At 28.8% G+C, this 21,978-nt stretch overlaps 4 protein-coding genes across 8 annotated transcripts in view; 2 read left to right on the plus strand and 2 right to left on the minus strand.

Moving 5' to 3' along the window:
• Positions 1-1,821: 1,821 nt before the first annotated feature.
• Positions 1,822-8,949, plus strand: LOC118065598 (uncharacterized). 2 transcript variants are annotated; one of them, XM_035080983.1, is made up of 7 exons: positions 1,822-2,077; positions 5,904-5,948; positions 6,304-6,473; positions 6,556-6,713; positions 6,789-6,872; positions 6,968-7,202; positions 7,789-8,949. In XM_035080983.1, exons 1-7 carry the CDS (start codon positions 2,036-2,038, stop codon positions 8,039-8,041), a joined length of 987 nt encoding a protein of 328 aa, XP_034936874.1. In that variant the 5' UTR covers positions 1,822-2,035; the 3' UTR covers positions 8,042-8,949. The 2 variants fall into 2 exon arrangements, with proteins under 2 accessions (XP_034936874.1, XP_034936873.1); XM_035080982.1 differs by having other exon boundaries at positions 1,823-2,077; positions 6,786-6,872.
• Positions 8,950-10,732: 1,783 nt separating this feature from the next.
• On the minus strand, positions 10,733-14,950 carry LOC118065579 (PP2C-like domain-containing protein CG9801). Of its 3 annotated transcripts, none has more exons than XM_035080949.1 (7): positions 14,282-14,950; positions 13,980-14,206; positions 13,047-13,721; positions 12,559-12,756; positions 12,168-12,468; positions 11,608-12,085; positions 10,733-11,483 (listed from the first exon to the last, which is right to left on the minus strand). In XM_035080949.1, exons 1-7 carry the CDS (start codon positions 14,428-14,430, stop codon positions 11,259-11,261), a joined length of 2,253 nt encoding a protein of 750 aa, XP_034936840.1. In that variant the 5' UTR covers positions 14,431-14,950; the 3' UTR covers positions 10,733-11,258. The 3 variants fall into 3 exon arrangements, with proteins under 3 accessions (XP_034936840.1, XP_034936841.1, XP_034936842.1); XM_035080950.1 differs by having other exon boundaries at positions 13,047-13,361; positions 14,282-14,946; XM_035080951.1 differs by lacking the exon at positions 13,047-13,721 and having other exon boundaries at positions 14,282-14,941.
• Positions 14,951-15,625: 675 nt separating this feature from the next.
• holn1 (CD2 antigen cytoplasmic tail-binding protein 2 homolog holn1) lies at positions 15,626-18,021 on the plus strand. The gene is made up of 4 exons (XM_035080940.1): positions 15,626-15,981; positions 16,098-16,261; positions 16,357-16,552; positions 16,706-18,021. The coding sequence occupies exons 1-4, from the start codon at positions 15,810-15,812 to the stop codon at positions 17,236-17,238; spliced, it is 1,065 nt and encodes a 354-aa protein (XP_034936831.1). The 5' UTR covers positions 15,626-15,809; the 3' UTR covers positions 17,239-18,021.
• Positions 18,013-21,978, minus strand: part of LOC118065569 (slit homolog 1 protein-like) — a 28,829-nt gene continuing 24,863 nt past the window's right edge. For both annotated transcript variants that reach the window (XM_035080939.1, XM_035080938.1), the window contains exon 2: positions 18,013-21,632. In XM_035080939.1, the coding sequence (XP_034936830.1) occupies positions 19,728-21,596 (1,869 nt within the window). In that variant the 5' untranslated portion in view covers positions 21,597-21,632 and the 3' untranslated portion in view covers positions 18,013-19,727. The remainder of the gene's footprint in view (positions 21,633-21,978) is intronic.

Here is a 21,978-nt window from a genome sequence, read left to right on the forward strand (position 1 = left end):
ACAATTATGATATTAATAGCATACAATTGTGATATCAATAGTACTGGTATAAATATAAAAACTGAAATTGGAGTAACAATGATTCATTGTTTAACTTCTAATATCATCTAATAAGAATATCATTTTTCTTTCTAAATTATCAATTAATTATTATCAATAAATTAATTGATAACAAAGATAAATTATTTTTATTCTAATTTTTCAATTTGATAAATAATAAAGGAGTAAATGAAAATTTCATATGATAAATGGTAATTAGTTAGTGTTAATATTCGTTATGAAGAGAATTATATTATTAATAATGTTATTAGCCAAAGATTAAAAGTATAAGAAAGATACAAGCTACTAAAATTCTATTGTTATATTCAATTACTAGATGTGATACGATAATTTACAAGTCAAAAGTAATATCCTAATTCATTTAATGTATCAACAGAATCGCTATCTGGTTTAGCAGGAGTAAGGTCATGTATACACTCATATATCATGTTATATTGCTCCTAACTTTCATCTTCATTAGTCATTGCGTCACGCGAGAGTCAACAAAAAGAATACTTCAAAGTAACTTTATGTAAACAAAATGACTATTTTTATGTAATTTTATATGTTCAAAATTTGTCGATAAGAAACGGATTATTAGAACAAAAAAATTGTTTGTTTAATTAAATTTAAAAAATATTATTCTTTTAGACATAATATTTGAACAATATGATAAAGAAATATTAAAATATGTAAATGGAGGAATTGATAAAACTTTGGATTCGATCAAAATTCATTTCTTCCATGGATATATCTTGTATATCGATAATATTAAGTTATAATTTTCATATGTAAATTATCCATTAATAGTATCCTTAATAGACCGGAAAGAATCATTTTCTCTGATATTTATTACCTACCATAACTCGAACACAAAATCGTTTTTTGTGAAATATTGTAATAAACTCATCAAAATAATTTGGAGTAAATTTTTGCTATAGAAATATTTTTAATAATTAATGTAAAAAAATTTGAGTATAAATTTAATAATTATGAAAATGATTGATCATCTCTAAAAGAGAAGAATAATGTAGTAAAAAGAATAAATCTAAATGGTGAAATTATAACGAAGGCCAATATTGAACAGTAACACGTCTCAAGGTCAAAAGAGGAAAATCAGTATAACATCTAGGATGATAGAAAATGACAACTAATATGTGTATGAAATTGGTACGTTGCAATGCCTGTATCGTACCTTGGAGACAGATGAATCTCCGTTGAACGACCTGTAAATGTGAGTCATTCTCAGGGACGAACCTTCAACTCAATCACGACTGAACTGATCTGTCATCAAGCTTTCGCCCAAACGTGTAAATTTTTTTTATTACTATTGGAGTACAACTCAATGATGACTCAATGATGTATACATCAATACAACTATTAAATATTACTGATGTATTTTTGGTTTTTGAATAAACTAAAACAAAATAATTTGATGATTTTAATTCAATACTCCAAAATTATTAGAACTATAACAATCAATTTAACCAATGACTCCTTAAATTCACACATTACTCATTAACTAGGTTTGATCAACAAGATATACAATCACACTTAAGTATAAATAAATAATTAAATTTCTATAAATTAATGACAAATCTAGAAATGCAAACATGACAGAAACACTAAGAATTAAACTTGTGTATACTAAAGACATTCTAAGGAATATATTCTGTGCACGTTGAAGAATAAGCTGAAAGAAAGTGGGGCCCATCTACCTAATGATCCATGTATGTATCCAATCCCTCCCACTACCTCAGGGAAACGCTGAGGCAAACTTGTCTGAACACGTTTAGTGCACGTTGAATCGCGCGACTGGTCAGTTTAGTTTATCCCTTGCTTGCGAAAAGTCAAGTGAATCTACTTGTCAACAGGTGCAATTATTCAAATTAGTGACATACGCAAATGAGATCCAACCCACCGGATGATCAAAAATACATCCTTTATTTAGTTAATGTCCGGCATTTTTGTTAGGTGCTCTATCGATTAATCAAAGATGTATCCTTGTCGTAGACGAATGTCTACAAGAGATATTTTGGTGAGTAAATATTATTTACTACTTCATAAATTAATTTAAAAAATTACTCTCATATTTTAAATCGCCATCTGTATTGGTAATTTAATTCAAAGTATTTTATTTATTTTCGCGTCTATTTGTGAAGGTTTAATAATTGTGTTATTCGCAATTAAATCCTTATTTGTTGTGAAAATGAGATCAAGGTTAGTAGATCTACTCAGTAGGATTTGAACTAAATAGCAATTAAATTTCATTTATTTATAAAAATTATAATTAATTTGGAATTTAGTAAATGAAATTCTGATTTCATTCAAGTGATATTTGAGTTAAGTTTAAAAAGATTTTTTTAAATGTTTATTGAAGGACTTTTTTTGGCTTTTCTTTGAATTAATAGTAGAAAAAGGGTTAATAACAAACATGTGTGAAATTACGTCTTTAATAATCACATAATTATTATCAGTGTTGTTCAGAAGGAGAAATACTATCACACGCGAACGATTAGTCATCACTGGAGATTTACAAGGTTCTTAAAATCTTTTCGCAAGTGTCAATTCGGCTTTTGATCAAAGATAATTATTTATAATACTCTATCACAACTACTGTTATCATTATTAATTGCATCATCAGTTAAATCAAATAATATTTATTATTTTTTGTATCTAGGATTTAATTTGATGATATATTCATCGAAAAATGTCTAGTTTTCTTTGTTATAAATCTCACACTCCATAAAATCAATATATAAATATTTAATTTATAGCCTATTATTCTATTATTAACATACTTTTTTATGATTTCTTTGAGTAAAGAAATGCATTATTTCGCATAATTGTATTTCATAAGCCATATTTTTTGATACATTCTTCACTGTATCGGAGGGTGACTTTCATATTTACTGCTCTCGCGCATAGCATGATACTTTCTGACGCAACAAGTGGATTCATTTCGACGCCATTTTGAGTTATTCAAATAAAATTTTTTTTCTTAAAAAAATATTTTATTTAAAACAACAAAATTATATAGTAATAAATTTAATATTATATTGTATTAATTATTATTTATTTATTTAAATTAAAATAATTTTCCATGACTTTTATTTCTCTGTGCCGACTTTGGAGCTTCTCGGAATCTTCTAGAGCTTTATTTTGAAATAATAATAAAACTAAATACAGAATTAATTAATGAAAATGAATTTATTCGCTTAAAAAGAGCTTCAAAAATTAAGAAAAATAAGAGAGATAATTTTTTTTTTATTTTCAATAATTATTATATAAAATGATTAAGAGTCTTAGGGTTTCTGATATGCAGTAAACAACATGAAACATGAAAGCCTTTCGATTCCGGGAAATAGACATGAACAGTCGCACCGTCATCGTACCGTAAAAAAGAATAAAAAGCAGGGAGGAATATAGAATATAGAAAAAGGATTAGAGTTGAACTAGGCGGCATTTGGAGTAAAATAAAAGGAAAAAAAATAAAATTGAAATGTCGGATGGTACACATAATAGATATATGAAGTCGATCTGATTATTATCATTTTAGTCATATAATAACAATATAAAATTCATAGAATCTTATTTGTGGTAAAGTAATATAAAATCGAATTTATTTAAGAGTTGTCTCTCATACAATTTCAATGACCAATTTTTTAAAGATCTTTATTATGCGATAATTTTGACACTGTGAACAAAGTTATCTCCACCTTTACGCGATTTTCTAGGAATCTTAATTTTCGAGAATCAATCCTAAGTTATTTATTAAAAATCATTTCGCAGAGATCATTTTCTAAATTGATTTTTAATAGGAGTCGAAACAATTCCCGAAATAATTGAAATAAAAAATTGTTCATTAAATAGTTTTGTTTCCTTTTAATTTATAAACGTCAGGATTAATTTCTAAGGATATTCGAAAACCAGTATCGCTATTAATTGATGACATGCTAATAGTTGTCCTTCACCGGCGCATAGCTAGAGAGAAGACTAAACAGCTACAAACGTTTAACTGATGTACCCAAGCTACTAGACAGCTACTAAGGATGTTATTTCCGGTCTAGAAAAGTATGATTCAAATTTAAAAGCAGTTTAATTAGTTTTTAAATTTTTTAAGACGACTTTAAGTATATCGTTAACTAATGAAAGACATTCTGAGTCATATTTATCAGATAAGGATGATGGTTGTTAAATGAGAAAGACACTCGACATGTACTAAATGGTCAGTTACCACAGCATAAGTGTTGAAAATTGAAGGATCTTTCTTAGAATAACAAGTATTGAGTAATTTCAGCAAATTCAGTTCTCTTACAAATACATATATCCAATCGAAATTACTCATGTCTAAAAAATGTAGCCATTGACTTTTTGTAATATATCTTTTAGAACGAAACATGTAGGGCTCATAAATTATTCTTTCATTTTTCTCATCTTCGACCGCAACATTTGAAATTATATATCCCGAGAAATCATACATTGGAAATTATATACAACCTTGGAAAGTTCAAAAGATCATTAGCACATTTTATTCTAGATTATTTAGACTCTTTTCATGACTCCACAAAAATTTCAATATGATCATAAATTTTCTGTCAATTTAAAGAGAAAAAATAAAATCATTATTCTAATTAAACAAAAACTACTAAAATATTCTTGTGAGATAGAAATTGAATTTTATATTAAGGTGATTTTATTATTATGATTTCGCAATTTATTTTCGAAGCTTACTTCAAACTTGAAGAATTATCGTTTTTGTCGTAGACCTATGAATCATCCCTAACGTAATTAGAGAACTTTACACACACACACACACAGACAGACAGACACCGACTTGTTTATTTTGCAAAATAAAAAGAATAACATTTTATAAAATTTTTTAAACTAATTTTTACTTAGTATTATTTTTTTTATTGTGATTGTATTGATTTAAAATTAATATTCAAAATTAATATTTAAAACCATTTTTTAATTACAACAGTATTGAAAACATTTCTTCACTCATGCGATAATTCGATAAAAAATGACGGGAAGCTTATAATTTAGTAAGTTATTGCGCATTTAAACGTGCTCAAAAGTATGTGTATTTATGCACATCCCGTTAAATAGCTGCGGTTTGTTCTTATTACACGCATTATGACTTAGAAACAGCTGCGGTGTGAAAAAGATACTATTCTTTCTATCATAAATAAATAGATTAATTAATCACTTCATTTTTTAGTAACTATGCTATTTAAATGCGAATATTTCTTACCATTCTAAATAAAATCGAATTTTTTTTTTGTACTTCTATTTTTTGAACATTTTAAAAATAACTTGTTGCAATTTTTTATTGAAGATAAATAGCATTCGAATAAATGCATCATTACATTTACATTATTGTTGTAATTATATGTAAATAACTTCTGATCTAAACATAGAAGATCTCTATTACCGTCAAATTAATACGCGTGTATTTTTTATTTTACTCCTTTCTGTCATGCACACCCAATTTTTGTCTTCTCTTTGTTCCTCCTGCGTAATCTTGACTCATGATCATCGATGGAGAATGTGTACCATGGTACTAAATATCACGAGAATACACATGAAAGCTGTAACCATGTCATAACTTAGACCTCTCCTGAAGAGTTCAGTGAACTCTTGGGAAAACCGAATCTTCGATTATGCAATTTTCAAAGAATAACTTAATCGTCACCACAATCTTCTTCTATTTTTTAAAAATATCTAAAACAAGTCTTCATCATATCTCACAATCATGTATTTTATTCCAAACTATTTATTAATTTTAATAATAATACTTTTAACTGTTTAACTATTTTTCATTATATAAACCAGTAAAACAATTTTTTTCTTTGTTACAGGCTCTGATGATGGTTATTTTATACTTTATTGGATCTATTAACCCGGTAAGTTTCATCATTTTTTATCCAAAGATGCCACATGATAATAAAACTTCAGTATTTTGATCAATTTTGTATATAAAATTTCTCTAAAATAATTATCTCCCAACATTCTTTAAATACTAATATTTAAATTTTAGTATCATGATAATTCATTAAATATTCATTATTTAATCATAATTAGTAATAATCATGATAATAATAATTTATTATTATTTTATATAGTATTCTTCATTTTGGGAAATTTCCAATTTTTTATAAATTTCAGTTAATGTGTTACTGTAAGTCCGGCATCTTTTTTTATTTTTTTTATTATAAATCTTCCCTTTTCCAACATAATCATTTATTAATTTTTTTTTAGATTGCTGCAGTTGATAAAAACTGTGAAAATGATGCAGATTGCTCAAGTAATCAGTATTGTTATAAAACTTCTTATAAGTGTGTGAATTACACAAAATGTAGTATATATTTCCGACAAGAAGGTGAAAAACAGGCACAATCATCATCCCAATGTGGACCGTGCTTGCCAGGGTAAATTATCATTTTACATAGCTCTATCAATAGAAAATTCAGTCAAATATTTATAATTTTTTTAATAAAATATTTATTATAGGTATACTGCCGAATTGCTCACAACTGGAAAACCAGCGGAATTTTGCAATAAAAATAGTGGTCATGCACCTAACGATATTATTGGGGTTGTTGTTTATATTATTGGAAGTCTTGCAATAATTATTTTGATTGTAGTAGTAGCACTACTTTTACGAAGACGTAAGTATTAAGCTACTAATTTCCTCAAATTTGCATTTAAGATGTTTATTTATCATAGATATTATTTTTTAGCAGCAACGAACTTCTACAACAAGAGTAAACTGTTGCCATATTTTAAAAAATGTAGCTCAATACCAACAGCTCCAATTCCAGATAATGGTTAGTACTCATTTTCAAATGTGAATAAATGATTTAATCAAATAATTGAATTCTAACCATAAGTATTGATGACCAATATTAACACTCATTTTCAGATAACTGCTATAGTCAACCCCCCTACTTTGATGGTCCTCCAGATTATTCTGTTACAAATAATAATCATAGTGTCAAGGATCAAAATCGTCTCTTACAAGCATTACCCACCGTTACACCTGCCTGGATTGAAAAGAATCCCAATTATACTGGTCGTGATGATCTTGATGCATCATCAACAGTTTCCAATAATGTACCAGAAGATGAAGAAACAAACCCGAGCAGTTGGACACCAGAGTAAGTTTATTTTACTTAGATGAAAAAGTACCCTCATTTAGCAAACATCAGTTTGTGAAGTTTTTTGTGAAGAAAAAAAAAAAGAAAAACAATGCAAAAAATAGTCGACAAAACTTGGCCCCCCTGCGATGTTTCCGGATTTTAGAACATGTCTATTTTTGCAACCGATCCACACACTCAGGGGATTCCCCAAGCTAGTTATAGTTTGCGCGTTTACCTCCCTACTTGTATTACGCACAAAACTCGTTCATGAGTCACTGGAAGAATCGTACCAGTCGTATTTTATAATTATTTTCAATTCCGTACATGCTAATCTTGATAAACATCTGCTACCCTTCAGCTTCTTTACACAACATCCATATTTTAAGAAGGTTTTTCTACTGATAAAAATAAGAATAGATCAAATTAAATGCCTAATGACTCAACATTTCTTGTAGTTTTCCCCAAGAAGAAGAAGTAAAATCATTTTTATTCTTTTATTTATTTATTTCTATATATAAACTTCATAATCATTAACTGGTTCATGATAGAAAAACCCTATTTACTTGTAAAACATTATTTTAAATGAAAATAAAACTTTTTTTAGGGGAGTAACAACAATACAAGTTCCAGCAAGACCATTCCATCAGTTTGCTTCAGAACAACGTGATAATGTAATAAATCATGTAACGGTAAGGGAAGATTGCGCATCAAACTCAGGACCAAATGAAGAAACAACACATGAACCAACTCCAGAACCGACTGATAACTCTCATACTACTAGTGAGCATCATGATCTCTACCTTTCAATTCAGCATAAAATGAAATTATCATTACTTGCTAAATATAGAAGGGATTAATGTATCACTGCCAATCTTCTTGATCTGCGATAATTATTTTTTTCTATATAATTTTTATATTATTATAATATTTAATTTACATTTACTATTGTACGCTTTGAAACAAATTTAAATATGATAAATTCTTACTGCTACTTTTTTAGCAAATGAAAATTTGTTATATAATCGAAAATTCTTAGGAAATTAATTAGAGTGAATTTTTTTAAATTCGGAATATCATTGATCCGTGATAATGTTTGGAAGAATTAATGATATCATTACGGTTTATTTGATTAAATCAAATATCTAGTTGTTAATTTGATAAATAAATTTACATTACAGTCCATACATAGATACCTCTTAATGTTTACATTAGTTGCCAAGATATTATGTAATTAACATTTCATGAAAGTTGTATTGTGATGAATTTCAAACTTGTTAAATATTTAAAATATTTGAGGGTTTATTAAAAGCTCATTGTGACAAATGAACTTTTATGTTAGAAGCTCATCATTTTGGTTTATAATAGAGTGAAATCAGCTCATTTATATAATAAGTAATTATCATATATTTCGCTTTGTTATTATTTTTTATAATGTAAGTTCGATAAGTTTCTCTGATTATTATTAAGTTTTTTTATGATATTTATTATAAGTACAACTTTAAATGAAAAAAACTATGAATGCCATATCATGTAGATAATTTCTACTTTCATAAGATGTATTTATGAAAACTGGGATTTTTAATTCTAGTAGTTCACGTTTTTGTATTTTTTTGTTTTACAATTTTTTGAACTTGTATGAAGTGAGAAGAAGCATGAATAGATGATAGTGACAAAAAGTACGAGAATGTTATTCCTGAATTGAAAATGAATTCTGTAAATATTATTTGTTCGAATAAACATTATATTATTAATTTTTTAGACTGTACTTAATTTACATGAATTTTTTTTACTATTGTTATTTTATTAGTAATTAAAATAACTTTTGATATTCCAGTGCCAAAAATATGTATAATATCAATGATAATTATACATTGGAAATAGAAAATATTAAGAAAATTTGGCTATATACAATAATAATAATAAAAATGTACTGAAAGTTTTCGTTAAGGATTAAACAAATTTGTTAAAAAATGTTAACTTTAAAAATAATAAATGTTTTCTAATTAATATTGAAATGAACTGATAAATTAAATATTGTTAAATTAAAAAAAATAAAATCAAAATTGTTAAAGAAAAAATTAAAATTTTTTTATTCTCAATAAAGAAAAATATTTTATTGAAATTTTGTATTTCATTATATCTTATTAAATTCCTGTCATTAAACTTATCTTATTAGTCAAAATTCTTAATATTCTCTCATTTTCATGATTAGTTCACTAAGATGACATAAAATTTAAAAAAAAATACTTGCACTTGCAGTTATGTAAGTTTACGATTGCAAAAGAAACAATTAAGTTGAATTATAGTTTTTTGACAGGAACCTTCTGTTCCTTCGCAAAGTATTAAATTTAAATCTGGTGGTGAAGAAGAGTATGTCGTCACATTTATAGCACCACTTTATACGGCCTATTTACTTTTTATAAATGTAAGTTACGAGGATGTGTCATAAAGACGATGATGCACATATATATATTTAAACATATGTAAATACGAGGGGGAATAAGTAGCCTTGAAGTTCTTGGGGTGAAAATTCGCAATACTAAAAGATAATTACGATTGCTATATTCTATAATTTTCAATATGTATCTAAAATGAAAGCCATTGAATACGAATTGGATATTATAGATGACAAATTCGAATATGCAAGCAAATTAAAGTATACAAATCCTGATGTTTGTTCAATTATTTCATAAACAAATAAGGAATAGCATTCAAGTATATCATTTAAAATTCGCAAAAAATTTTACACCCACAGGCGTTAATTTACAAATTATTTGTATACAAATAACTTTCAGCCATACTTTTACTCATAATAAAATAAACATAAATTTAAAGGTCGAAGCATAATTGACTTGGCTATGCGTGGTATGTGAAATGTGACACGCATGTTTTTGATAATCAATAACATTAGCTCAACATTGACCTAGGTTTAATAGTATCCTTGTGGCAAATTTCAAAGAGCGTGAAATGGGTCGAGGCCATTGTGAAGGCCACAAACATGATATCAAGCTGTTTAATTTTTTTTTTTTTTTTGATGAAAGGTTCTTCATTTCAGAAACACCGGTAAAGGAAAAGGAGTACTTACCATTAGCTGCATCTTCGAAACAAAATTTTACTTTTACTTCAGCTTATAAGTTCATATTCGGGTTTATCTGCATTAATTTGCGACCTGTATACCATAGTATTCTCGTTTATTAATACGTTTTTAATTAATTTCGTGTACCAAATACTCGTATAATACATAACAATTATATTTATCTGTACCAAATCTGTATAAATAATGACTTCGTTTGTTGTTGTTGTGCACAGTAAATGGTGCAATGCAAAACCGTCAGCCCTTTTGAAAAACAATTGAAGTCTAATTTAATTGTGTTTTATATCGTCAAGAGGGCGCTCGTTAATTCCGGGAACAGAACGATCGTTTAGATTAAATTTTCGATACACTTTTTAATTTTTCATTATTCAGTGATTTATAATCAGTAATATAAGTAATAATATATTGTGTATTATGTAAAATAAAATTTTCTCAACTATTAGTAATAGTTTTATTTATACAAGTGTATAATATAAAAAAATATTACAAAAATGTAAGGTCAAATAAAAAATGGTCGTACTTCAATATACTATCATTAGACGGAATGTCTACAAAAATATAATACAAAATTCGGATTAACCAATGGTAAGTGAAAATCAATTCCCTTTCGCTGTTTAATGGCATTAATTAAATGGTCTTTTTAATTATTACTAATATTAGTAATGTTATAACTATTCATGTTATTGTTACTAGTAAGAATAAATTCTTATGTTGTTTTTATAATAATTCTTAGCCCAGAATAAAAATGTCTTAAAGTAGAAAAGAACATAAAAATAATTTTTATGAGAAAAATATGAATTATTTTTAAAATTAAAAATGTATCGGACAGCATCGCTTCAATTTCATAGAATCCATTTTTACACTAGGCTAATGAATTATAGCCTGTAAAATAATTGGACAGTGTATTCTACGTCTCTACGAATTCCATAATAACAATATAAAATGTGTTTGAAAAAGTATATAAAAAGTATCTTCTATCACTATTTGTTTTGTTTCTTGTCTGTTTTATGGAATGCGCCTACGACATAAGCAACTACTGTTGCATGGTCTAATTTTCCAGGGACCATTGACATTTTATCAAGTATTTTCTTTCTTCGTGAGCGCTGTTCTGGTTTTGATAACTGAATTAACTGCCCATTTTTATGTTGATCGTAATATAGGTCAGCATCTTCTAGAATTCTCCTTTTAGCTGCCGTAATTCTGACCTTAAAATTTAATCGAACAAAAGTTATACATGAAAATATTCTTCATACACTAAGCTATGTGAATAATTATTATAAAGTTGAATCATAACTCTTTATATCTTTATAAAAAGTAACAAATACTTACTGCAAAATCAAGAAGTGATTCGCATAGTTTTTTAGCACTATCACACGGTGGACCATTACCAGAAACTCCACACCTCAACAAATCTTCCATTCTTAATAGAGTTAATTCGTGCCTTTGATAAGCTTGGACTATGGGTAAACCATTGCTATTACTACTATGAGTACTATAATTTCTATTACTTTCTACTTTAGTATTTTTGATTTGTGATCCATCACTTCGTCCAGCTTTGTGATTGCTATTAGTATTAGTATTTGGCAAAACTGCAAACTTTCCAACAACTGGATCAAAGTTATCTGAGATCCCATCACTAGTAAGAAAAACAATATCTCCTTTCTCAACTTCAGTCATAGCTAAAGTCAAGTTATTTAATTCTGGATTACATCCATCAACCGGTCCAAGTGCACCAAGTGCATCACGCATATCACGCATACAATAAATATCGTGAGAGCCTCTAGTTATTTCTCTAACACCAGTTTTTCTATAAACAAGCCATTGCATAAATAAAATAATTAAAGTATAACAAAAGAGGTTTCTAAATAATCAAGAAGATAATTAATTACTTGGAATAAACGTATGCAAGACTGTCTCCAACATTGCATGTACAGGCGACATACTTCTTCAACTGTGAATTATTATCGGAGGGCTTCGTGAGAGGTAAAATAACACACACAGTCAAAGTCGTGAGCATCCCTTGTTCTTGAAGAATTAATGAGTGTGCAGCATGGAAGGAACGTAATAAGGCTATAAAAACATCTCTTGTCGTTGTAATGCCACAATTCAATGGCGATGAAAATAATGCTTTATTCAAGTACTCCATACTTCCATGAACAGCAGATCTAGCAGCTAAGCTAGCTTTAGGACCTAATATTATTCATGAAAAACATTATTTAATTAAACTACACATACCGCTGCGCTTTGATGGTTATTAATAAACGGATAAAGAATTCATACCCCAATTAACACCATCGGCTAGTGCTAAAATGGCAGCGTTTGGTCTGGCAGCAATTCCAAAACAATCAGCAATGGGTTCTCCATTGTTAATATCAGTTGTTGGATTTTTTTCGTATAAAGTTGTGGCAATTCCATATGCTAGATCATGAGGTAAAAACCAATTTTTGACACCTGCAATCTCCAGATTTGTCAGAGAATCTGTAAAATATTATTTTAATTAAAATCTCAGTCTACAATTTTTTTTTTAAATTTATCAACTACTTAGTCGTCTTAGATGTGCTTATTGATGAAATGACCATAATCATGCGAAGCAAACTAAATGAAAAAATTTTTTAAATATAGCTGATCAACAAGAAAAAAATCATTCTCTAATTTTCGAAAAAATATTATAATGAAAAATGTACTTAAATTTAATTTCTTTTAATGCTTTAGCTTACTAAAAGCATGCTTCAAACATGCTAAAAAATAATTTTTATACATAATGGCACCTTTATGAGCATTTTTGAAGGGCGCAGGTGCACTTTTTGATTTCCTGAGTGGAATCATTTCAGTAGCGAATTCCTTGGGAGGTGCAATAATAATATCGTTATCAATCTTGTCGTTGTCTAGATCGTCCAAAGTATTATTAGACACCGGTGACAATAAAATTTTATCATTGTCTGAGGTATCAATGCTATCACTTGATGCTTCAGAACCTTCAAAGGCTTCATGTTTTCCAGATGAGTCAGAATTTTCATAGTAGCAATTATTAGTCATATCACTGACACTATCGATTTGAATACTATTTTTGGTGCTAGAGATATCTGGCGAATTATTGATAATATTAATACTGTTATAGGTTTTAATATGAAATCGAACATTTCCAGATTTTTTAGTGTTTTTAGAATCCTTATCAGAATTATTGGCAAGTTTAAAATTAGAATTTTTCGAGTCATCTATTTTGTCTGAAGAGTCAATATTGATAACATTTGTTTGACTGTCAATTTTTGATTTGGTATGGTGATTTGAATCATTGTCATTGGTGTATTTGTGATCAGGTTCATATAATTTTCCAGCAGCACGAATTTTTATAGAACTATTATCAATTGGACACGATCCATTGGTACGGATTAATAACCAACGATTGTGTGCCATGGAAAATATACAATCCATCGAGGAATTAACTGCATTGTCATTTTTATTATAATTATTTTAATTAAATTTCATTGTAGAAAATTAGTAAGTTATTCATAATAATTTTAATGAACCCATTATATCTTGAATTAAGTTAATAAATTCATCACTCGTTAAAACTCCAACAATATTAAATTAGGACAAACATCAATTTTTAGCAATTTAAAGAGCGTTAGTAAGATATAAAGGGTTTTACATTAAATAAACATACATTAGTAGAAAATTAGTATAATTTTGAGACAAATTACCTGTTGATTGCTGTTCATTTTGCTCTAATATATCAATGTAGTCCACATCCGGGTCACTGATACTTAAATGCTTCTGTTCAAGATTAACTGTCGTCAGACCTCTATCAGGTCCAGTTAATGCTGCAAAAACTTCTTCATTGTCATCAATTTTATCAAGAGTTTTAGATGGCAATTCCTCTGGATTTCTTCCATGTAAGACTATCGGTCCTTCAACTTTTTCCTCTTGACTGAAATAAAAATGATTATAGACAGTTCAATGAAATTGTTCATCATGTGGTATAGTTCATTGATAGTTAACTTACCCATCCAAGTATCGTGTGACAAAACATCCACCTGATCTGGGTGAATGTAAAGAATTGTCATTCTGACCAATACTTTCAACAGCAGCCGTCAAGTTGCTTATTGATAATTGACGCATAAAACCCACTACTTTTTTACGTAAATTTGGCATGTTTAAATTTTTGTTTTCCTTTTGTACTCCGTTAGAATAGATCTCATGTCCACTAATATTTTTTTCGTTGGTCACTTCCCAATTTTATTTGTCATTTATTGTGAAACCATCAAGATTTCATATTTTTATCGCGAATATTAATACTCAAGTGTTAACACTTGATAAAATACTTAGAATATAATAATATTCTAAACACGTAAATTATACGACTTGGCAAAAATTTTCATTTCTCACAAATGAAACTAATAATTCTTATTCAAATTCAAGAATCAAAATTCCTTGCAATGATGGATTGATTTACAAGCTGAATTGTTGTAATCTCCATCTTAAAATGATTGTTTTCCAATTTTTTTATCAACTTATGTGGAACTGGTAAAAACATGGTGTGTGGTAACGAGCACGAACATCACTACCTCCAGCTGAACTTCTAGATAACTTTTAGATATTATATTGAGATGATTTTTTCAGAATGTGTTCACTTCCACAACCTTAGTTAGAATGAGTAATCTAGATTACCTATTAGATAATAAGTAGAACATGTGGTGATCGTCGCAGTATAAAAATTCATCTCACTTAGCAATAAATAAATATTTGTTTACAGAAAATCAAAGAAATTATAATGATTTTATTAACTTCAAGTTAAAATAATAACTGAAATAGCTTTATACAATGAAATAATAAGATAATTTGTCGAGTAAGAGATATTCAGGCCATTGTTCCACTTTTGTCCAATGGCCAATAGCAATCTAGTATTTCCGTTGAAACTATACCACAATTGGTGCATCTTTGCTCCAAATTTAGAGGTAATTTGATACAACGACAGATAATATTGATTTTTTACTCATAAATTTCTCTAATTTCAATATCATTTTTATCAATACTTTGTTTTATGTTTTTTTTCAGTTAGTAAAAGTTAAATAATTTGATTTATAATGATGATATTTATTGATAAAAATTAAAAACTGTCTTGTAATAAGTTGTTAACGCATTAATAAAATTAGAATAAAAATGACATAATTTGTATATGTCTAACAAATGTAAATTTTGCAAATATTGTTTGCATAAATTTTAAATTTAATCAACTTTTTTGCTCCATTTTTAAAACTGACGTGATCTGTCACCTCACGACTTGGCCAGGTACTTGATTGCCACATTAAACTTTGTTCTATCATATCGACACAGTAAATATTGAAGGCAAACATTTCCTTTCCCCTGTATCTACGTTTACTTTACGTGTAAAAAAATATAACCTATAAAATTTGTAATGTTTTCATTTGCACGAATACAAACGTTTAAGTAACAATCGATTCACTCTCTAAAGACAAACTATCTTTAATAGTTTCTATTTGTGAAGAGAAGTAATTTAGTGAAAAATCTTTATGCCGAAACGAAAATTTGAAGATATTCTTACGGAGGAAAAAGTGTGGTCAGAAGCTCCAATAAACAAATCAACAAGTATGGATAAGAAGAAAAATTCATTAGACTCTGATGAAGAAGACGATGATGCTAATGAAGCTAATTACAACGTTATGCATGAGAATGACTTTGAAGGTATATTCAAATAAACACTAATCTGCTGCTTACCTTATTCTATAATTATTATCATTTTGCATCATTTATTTTTAAAAATAATAAAGTGAAAATAATTCGATTAAATCTTTTAATAGGTGTTGAAGAAGGTCCAATGTCTAAAGAAGCTAAAGTTGGATTCACTGCATTCAATATGAAAGAAGAATTAGAAGAGGGGCATTTTGATAAAGACGGTCATTATCTCTGGGACAAGGAGAAAAAAATTCGCGACAATTGGCTGGATAATATCGACTGGATTAAAGTAAACTAATTGAATAGCTCTTTCTTTCTCTCTTTTACTTAATTGTTCGACAATTTAATTACGATTCCATTTCAAATAATTATTTCTAATTTTAGATAGAACCTAGAACTGGAACTAGTGAAGATAATGCTAATAAGGATGGTGATGATAATGGAGAGAAAGGAATTGCTGATAGTGAGAGTGATGATGAAGCTGAAAGCAATTTGAACTTCAATCCGACAGAATTATACAAGCAAATATTCGAATATTTAAAACCAGGAGAAACAGTTTCTAAAGCTTTGTGCAGGCTTGGTAAGTTTTGAACATTTATTTATTTATAATTAATCATTTGTTTGATCTTTAGTACGCTTGAAAATATGATAGAAACTTTCTCTATTATTCTATACTATTAAAAAGTAATTTCATTTGATAATTCATACCTAACATGAGTAATGGATTTTGTAGGAAAAGGAAAAAAGCCCATTTCATCAGCAGAACGATGGAAGCGCAAAAAGGCAGGGTTAAGTGAAACTGATGAAAATTCAGAAAAAATCATAAAACTGACTGAGTTAGCTAATACATTATTGACTCGCACTGGCAATATGGATATTTATCAAGAAACTTACGAAGCGATAAAGAGAAAAATTGAATCGGCTGATAATAAATCACTTGCTGCGAAGCCAGCTGAATTAGACATGTATTCTGATGATTTTGATACAAAAGAGCAGAATAAGCTAACTAAAAATGAAGTGAAACCAAGTGGCGAATCATCGGGGAGCAATAGCATTCAAGATCAAGATAATACAGAGAATATAGTGAAGTGGGAATTGAAATGGTCGCAGAATGATGATGCAGAAATAAATGGTCCCCACACAACAGAACAAATGTTCTCTTGGGCAAAAGAAGGTTATTTCAAAAGTGGCGCGTGGGTGAGACGTGCTGGACAGGCTGGAGAATTCTATAGTGCTTCAAGAATTGATTTTGAATTATATTTATAAGCATTAGCTTTACTTTAAAGTTAGATTTAAGCTATATATGGCACTGCGATAAATAATATTTTTTTTTCTATTCTACTGTAAACTAGGCCGAAGTGCTGTAAGATGTTCAAGAAGTTTGAAAGTTTTCTACCGGGTAAAAAAAAATATTTTTCCCTAGTGAAATAAATTCTCTACTTAGCTCTAAATTTAAATTGAGTCTAATTTTTTATAAATAAATAAAAAATAAAGAGAATGTCTTTTTATAATTAGTTATTACGCTCTACATGTTTGAAAAACAATTTATCATTTTGGAGATAAAAATCATCAATAAACTAGAAAAACAAGGAAGTAGTATACACATATTTTCCAACAGCAATAAATAATTATTACAACAGATATAAAAAATTTAAATACTAGAACACGTATGATAATGTGTAAAATAGTATATAACGATTGTTCATTATGACCCTCTTATAAAATGCATAAATAAGTAAAGAACAAAAATTAAAATTCAAGTATTTCAACAGGACGTTACTAACGAGCTGAATGTGTATACCAACACAGAGCATTGAAAGATTTTATTTCACTAATTTACAATTCATGAAATAAACATACGTTATGTTTCGTATGATAATGAATTTGAAAAAAAAACTCACATTCTATTGTATTTTCATTGGGAGTAGGTAAAATACTAATTAGGCACAATTTATTAAGTATATTTTTATTTCAAAAAACATAACATTATTATAAATTAATAAATAAATATACTGTTTATAATACAAGTTGAGTTATGTTATAAATTATTGATAAACTTATTTATTAAACATGTGTGTATGTGTGTCAGCGTATTTTTTGAATTGTACATTTATGTCTAAGTATCAATTTTATATATCTTATTAATAAATATATAGATACAATATATCATAAAATCGTAAAATTAATAATATTCCGCGCATTTTTGTGTTTATATAACGATAGATTTTTTTTGCTTATTATTTTTTTATCAATTATTGCTTCGTTAATTTTTTATTATTATCGTAATCATAATTATACTTTTTATTATATTTATTTCTCAGTTCATCAATAACGCAACTTAACTGGAATTCATTCTCGTTATTTATTATTATATCAATACAATTATCACGAGAAAAATTACCATTCGAAAATTTCGTTGACGCTTTTGTAAAGTTTGAAAAAATTGTTCGCCGATAGCGTGTATGTAATCATCACTTTATCAATTCATCTTATCAGGTATCTTGGCATTTTAAAATAGCAAGTTTGATTTTTTTCCATCGTTTGCATAATATATAAAAAATGCATTTTTTGTGTTATTTTTCATTATTATCATTTTTTTTTTCCTCTTTTCATTACAAAAAACTTTTTTTTTTGTCATTCTCTCGGAAGACATAAATATTCTATAATTTAAGGGCCCAAGAAAAGTTCATACCATGTTGACAACAAAAATGTAAATTAAAAAAATATGAATTTCAGTTATTCATAGACCTTTTCTGCGTGCTTTATAGACTAGCAATATATGAAACTGGTCATGATATTGATCAACGTATAAAAAATAGTTCCCTATCTCTACAATCGAAAATAAATAATACATTGAGATTTTTATTTCGTAGCACGTTTGATTTTGAGCATGCTATTTCTGCTCCATTATTACTCTCCAATTTTCTTGATTATTGATAACCTAATTTTTTGATGAATAGAAGGATTAAATAATATTTTAAATTATAACTAACGTTTAAATGAAATATAAATTATTGTTCTATATATTTAATTTTTATTCAAGCTTTTAGGTATTGAATAATGTATTATTGACAATACATACTTGTCTTTTGTTTTTCAAACAAGAAATGAATTGAATTATAACATTAAAATATTGATTGCTATTGGCTAAAAGCCTGAATTAAAATTTTCATTAATAAATTGTTATTCCATTAAATACATATAATATAAATTAAATCATCAAAATGTTTGTTTTTCATTGAATTTTAAACCAATTATTTTTCTCTCTTTCTTGGACTCTTGAATTGTTTCAAAATCACGTATACACTTTTTGTTATTTTTAACTATTAATAATTAATTATTAAATTTCGTCAATAACTAGACCTTTTTCTTATACATAAAAGTACCTAATAAAGGTATAGTGTAGTATGAAAGTGTATTGTTATTGCTCAAAAAAGTGTTTAGTTTATCGAAAAATGTCAATTTTTCTTTTTTAATTATACCCGCATTTAATTAATTTATTTGTTCACAATAAATTCGTCGTAGTAACATTTCAATAATATTGGCACTGACTATACAAAAAATACATATGAAAGAAGCAAAGTAAAATATTTTTTACAAAAAAATAAAAACAAAAATAATCTCTTTACATTTACAAATTTTTTTTTTTTCTTCTTACTTTCGTCACTTAAAGTAATTAAAAAATATTTTACACAAAAAACGTAGCAGAATAATAAGGCACCAAGCGTTAAAAAAGCCGGACCTTAAGTACGTACTCAAACAAAGACAACATGTGGCTTTTGTGGCGTGATGGTTGGTTGATAATAATCATAATCATAATCACAATCATATTCCCTATTACTAGACCCAACTCTTTGAACCTTTGGACTATGCATTCTATAAAGTGAATGCACCTCCGGTGCGGTGTTCCTCAAATTTGTGACATCCGTAACAGCATAGACACCCTCAACACTCGGTTTATTAGTATAGAAGCCAGAATTATCCCTAAAATTGTTCCTGGAGTTGGTCTGTGGGTGAAATTCAGGTGTATCATAATAAGATTCAGCTTGATGATTATTTAGCTTGGGATTGGACAAATTGTAGAATCCATCTGGATTCCTATTAATTATTCTGTTGGGATAAGTAGCATTATTAACTGGTGGTTTAGCAGGTTCTTGAGTTGGACCCACGTAAACCAACAATTCTGGTCTGTTGGACGTTTCAAAAGGTCTTTTTTGTCGTTTCATTTTGGTGATGTATCCTATAAGAGCTAAAATCATAGCTGTAGCAGCTAAACAGCCTATAGCAGAGAGAGATAGATAAAGTGGGCTCAAGCGGCAACGCAAAGAACTTTCAGCCAGGTTCATCAAAAGCTTTCCAGCAAATTCCTCATCGGTGCAAATTATTTCTTCACGATCTACTACCAACTTTGTGGTATTTCTACGATCTTCCATCTGGATTACATTCCATAGCCAGTGGATCGAACAATTACACACTAGAGGATTCCCTCCAATTTGTAAATTTGTTAGCCCATCAACGGGAAAGTGGGTTGGTTCAAGAGTAGACAAGTTGCAGCGACGCAATGACACTGTTGTCAAGTATCTAGCTGCATGGAGGACCCTTGGAGGCAGGTAGTGAAGCTCATGATTACCATCTAAAAATATCTGCTCCAAGTTTACATTGTCAGCAAATGCACGTGGTTGGATTGAACCTATTGTACATTCTCGTAAATCCAGCGTTTTTAATTCAAACAAGTTGCGAAATGCCAGATCATTTAACTCTTCCAGAGGATTTCGAGACAATACCAAGTATGACAAAACATTCAACTTGGCAAGTGCTGGCGTTGGAACATCAGTCAAATTGTTACCTTGTAGGTTTAAATATAACAGTGCTGGCAAACGTTCGAAAGCATTGTCATCAACGCTTCTTATGACATTATTGGCCAGATTTAGGGATACCAATGATCTTAATGATGGTACTGCATTTCGTGGAATCTCTTGAATAAGATTGTCTGACAGATCTAACACTTCTAAACTTGGAGCAAGATCCAAATTACTTGTTGGCACTTCTAGAAGTGAGTTTCTTGCTAATTTGAGATTCTTTATTCGATGGAGATTATTTAAAAGCCCTTGGGGTAAGCTTGTAAGTGAATTTCCACTCAAATCAACTTTTTCCAATTCACTTGCATAACGAAATGCTTGACTATCCATATCAGTAATATTATTATTGCTAAGATCTAGGAGTTTCATTGACTCCAAGCCTTTTAAGGCATTTTTTGAGATACCTCGAATGTTATTATTGCTTACATTTAGCGTCACTAGACGTGTTTGTAGCATAAAATTATCAGTTCCAAGAGTATGAAGGTTGTTAAATGATAAATCCAAACTTTCTAAATTATCATAGAAGGCAAATCCTAAATTTAAGGATCCAATGCGGTTATTTGATAAATCCAAATGTTTAATCTCTGGGTTTAGCTGAATTGGTACGACTTCCAAACTAGCAAATACACACGCAGCCCGTAGAAATTCATCCTCGCATTTGCACCGAGCTGGACACAAGTCACTGATGCTGAAAACGTTGGTGATTGCGGTGAAGATAATCAACGCTATCGGCAACGCCGGAAATATGGAGAATCGCGTCGCCATTCCATACGGTCACCTTTTTCCTCGGGCCAGGTGTCCCTGCAAACATTACAAACAACTTTAATACAAACTACATCCACTAAGTACGATAAGGCTGTTTATTGTTTAGGGTTCTAGTCTAGCTTATTCCATGTGTTAAAGCATAGGCTAGGTCTCTAACATCATGGCGCCCTGACTCTAGCATCTCAGTAGTACCCTCCTCTTTACACGCGCTATCAACCGTAACGACCCTTTCACCCTTGCTACAACTTTGCTACGGCTGTCTACGACAATAATCCTCATGAATATGTCACGTAGGAAAATACGGGGATCAAGTTATGGTTATCATAATTTGGGATTCTTGGAAATCAAATGCCACTATTTTCTTGCTTTTTACAGCATGCAA

The sequence above is a fragment of the Chelonus insularis genome, unplaced genomic scaffold (assembly GCF_013357705.1).
Source record: "Chelonus insularis isolate UGA/USDA-ARS -01 unplaced genomic scaffold, ASM1335770v1 contig_317_pilon, whole genome shotgun sequence".
NCBI classification, from domain to species: Eukaryota; Metazoa; Arthropoda; class Insecta; order Hymenoptera; family Braconidae; genus Chelonus; species Chelonus insularis.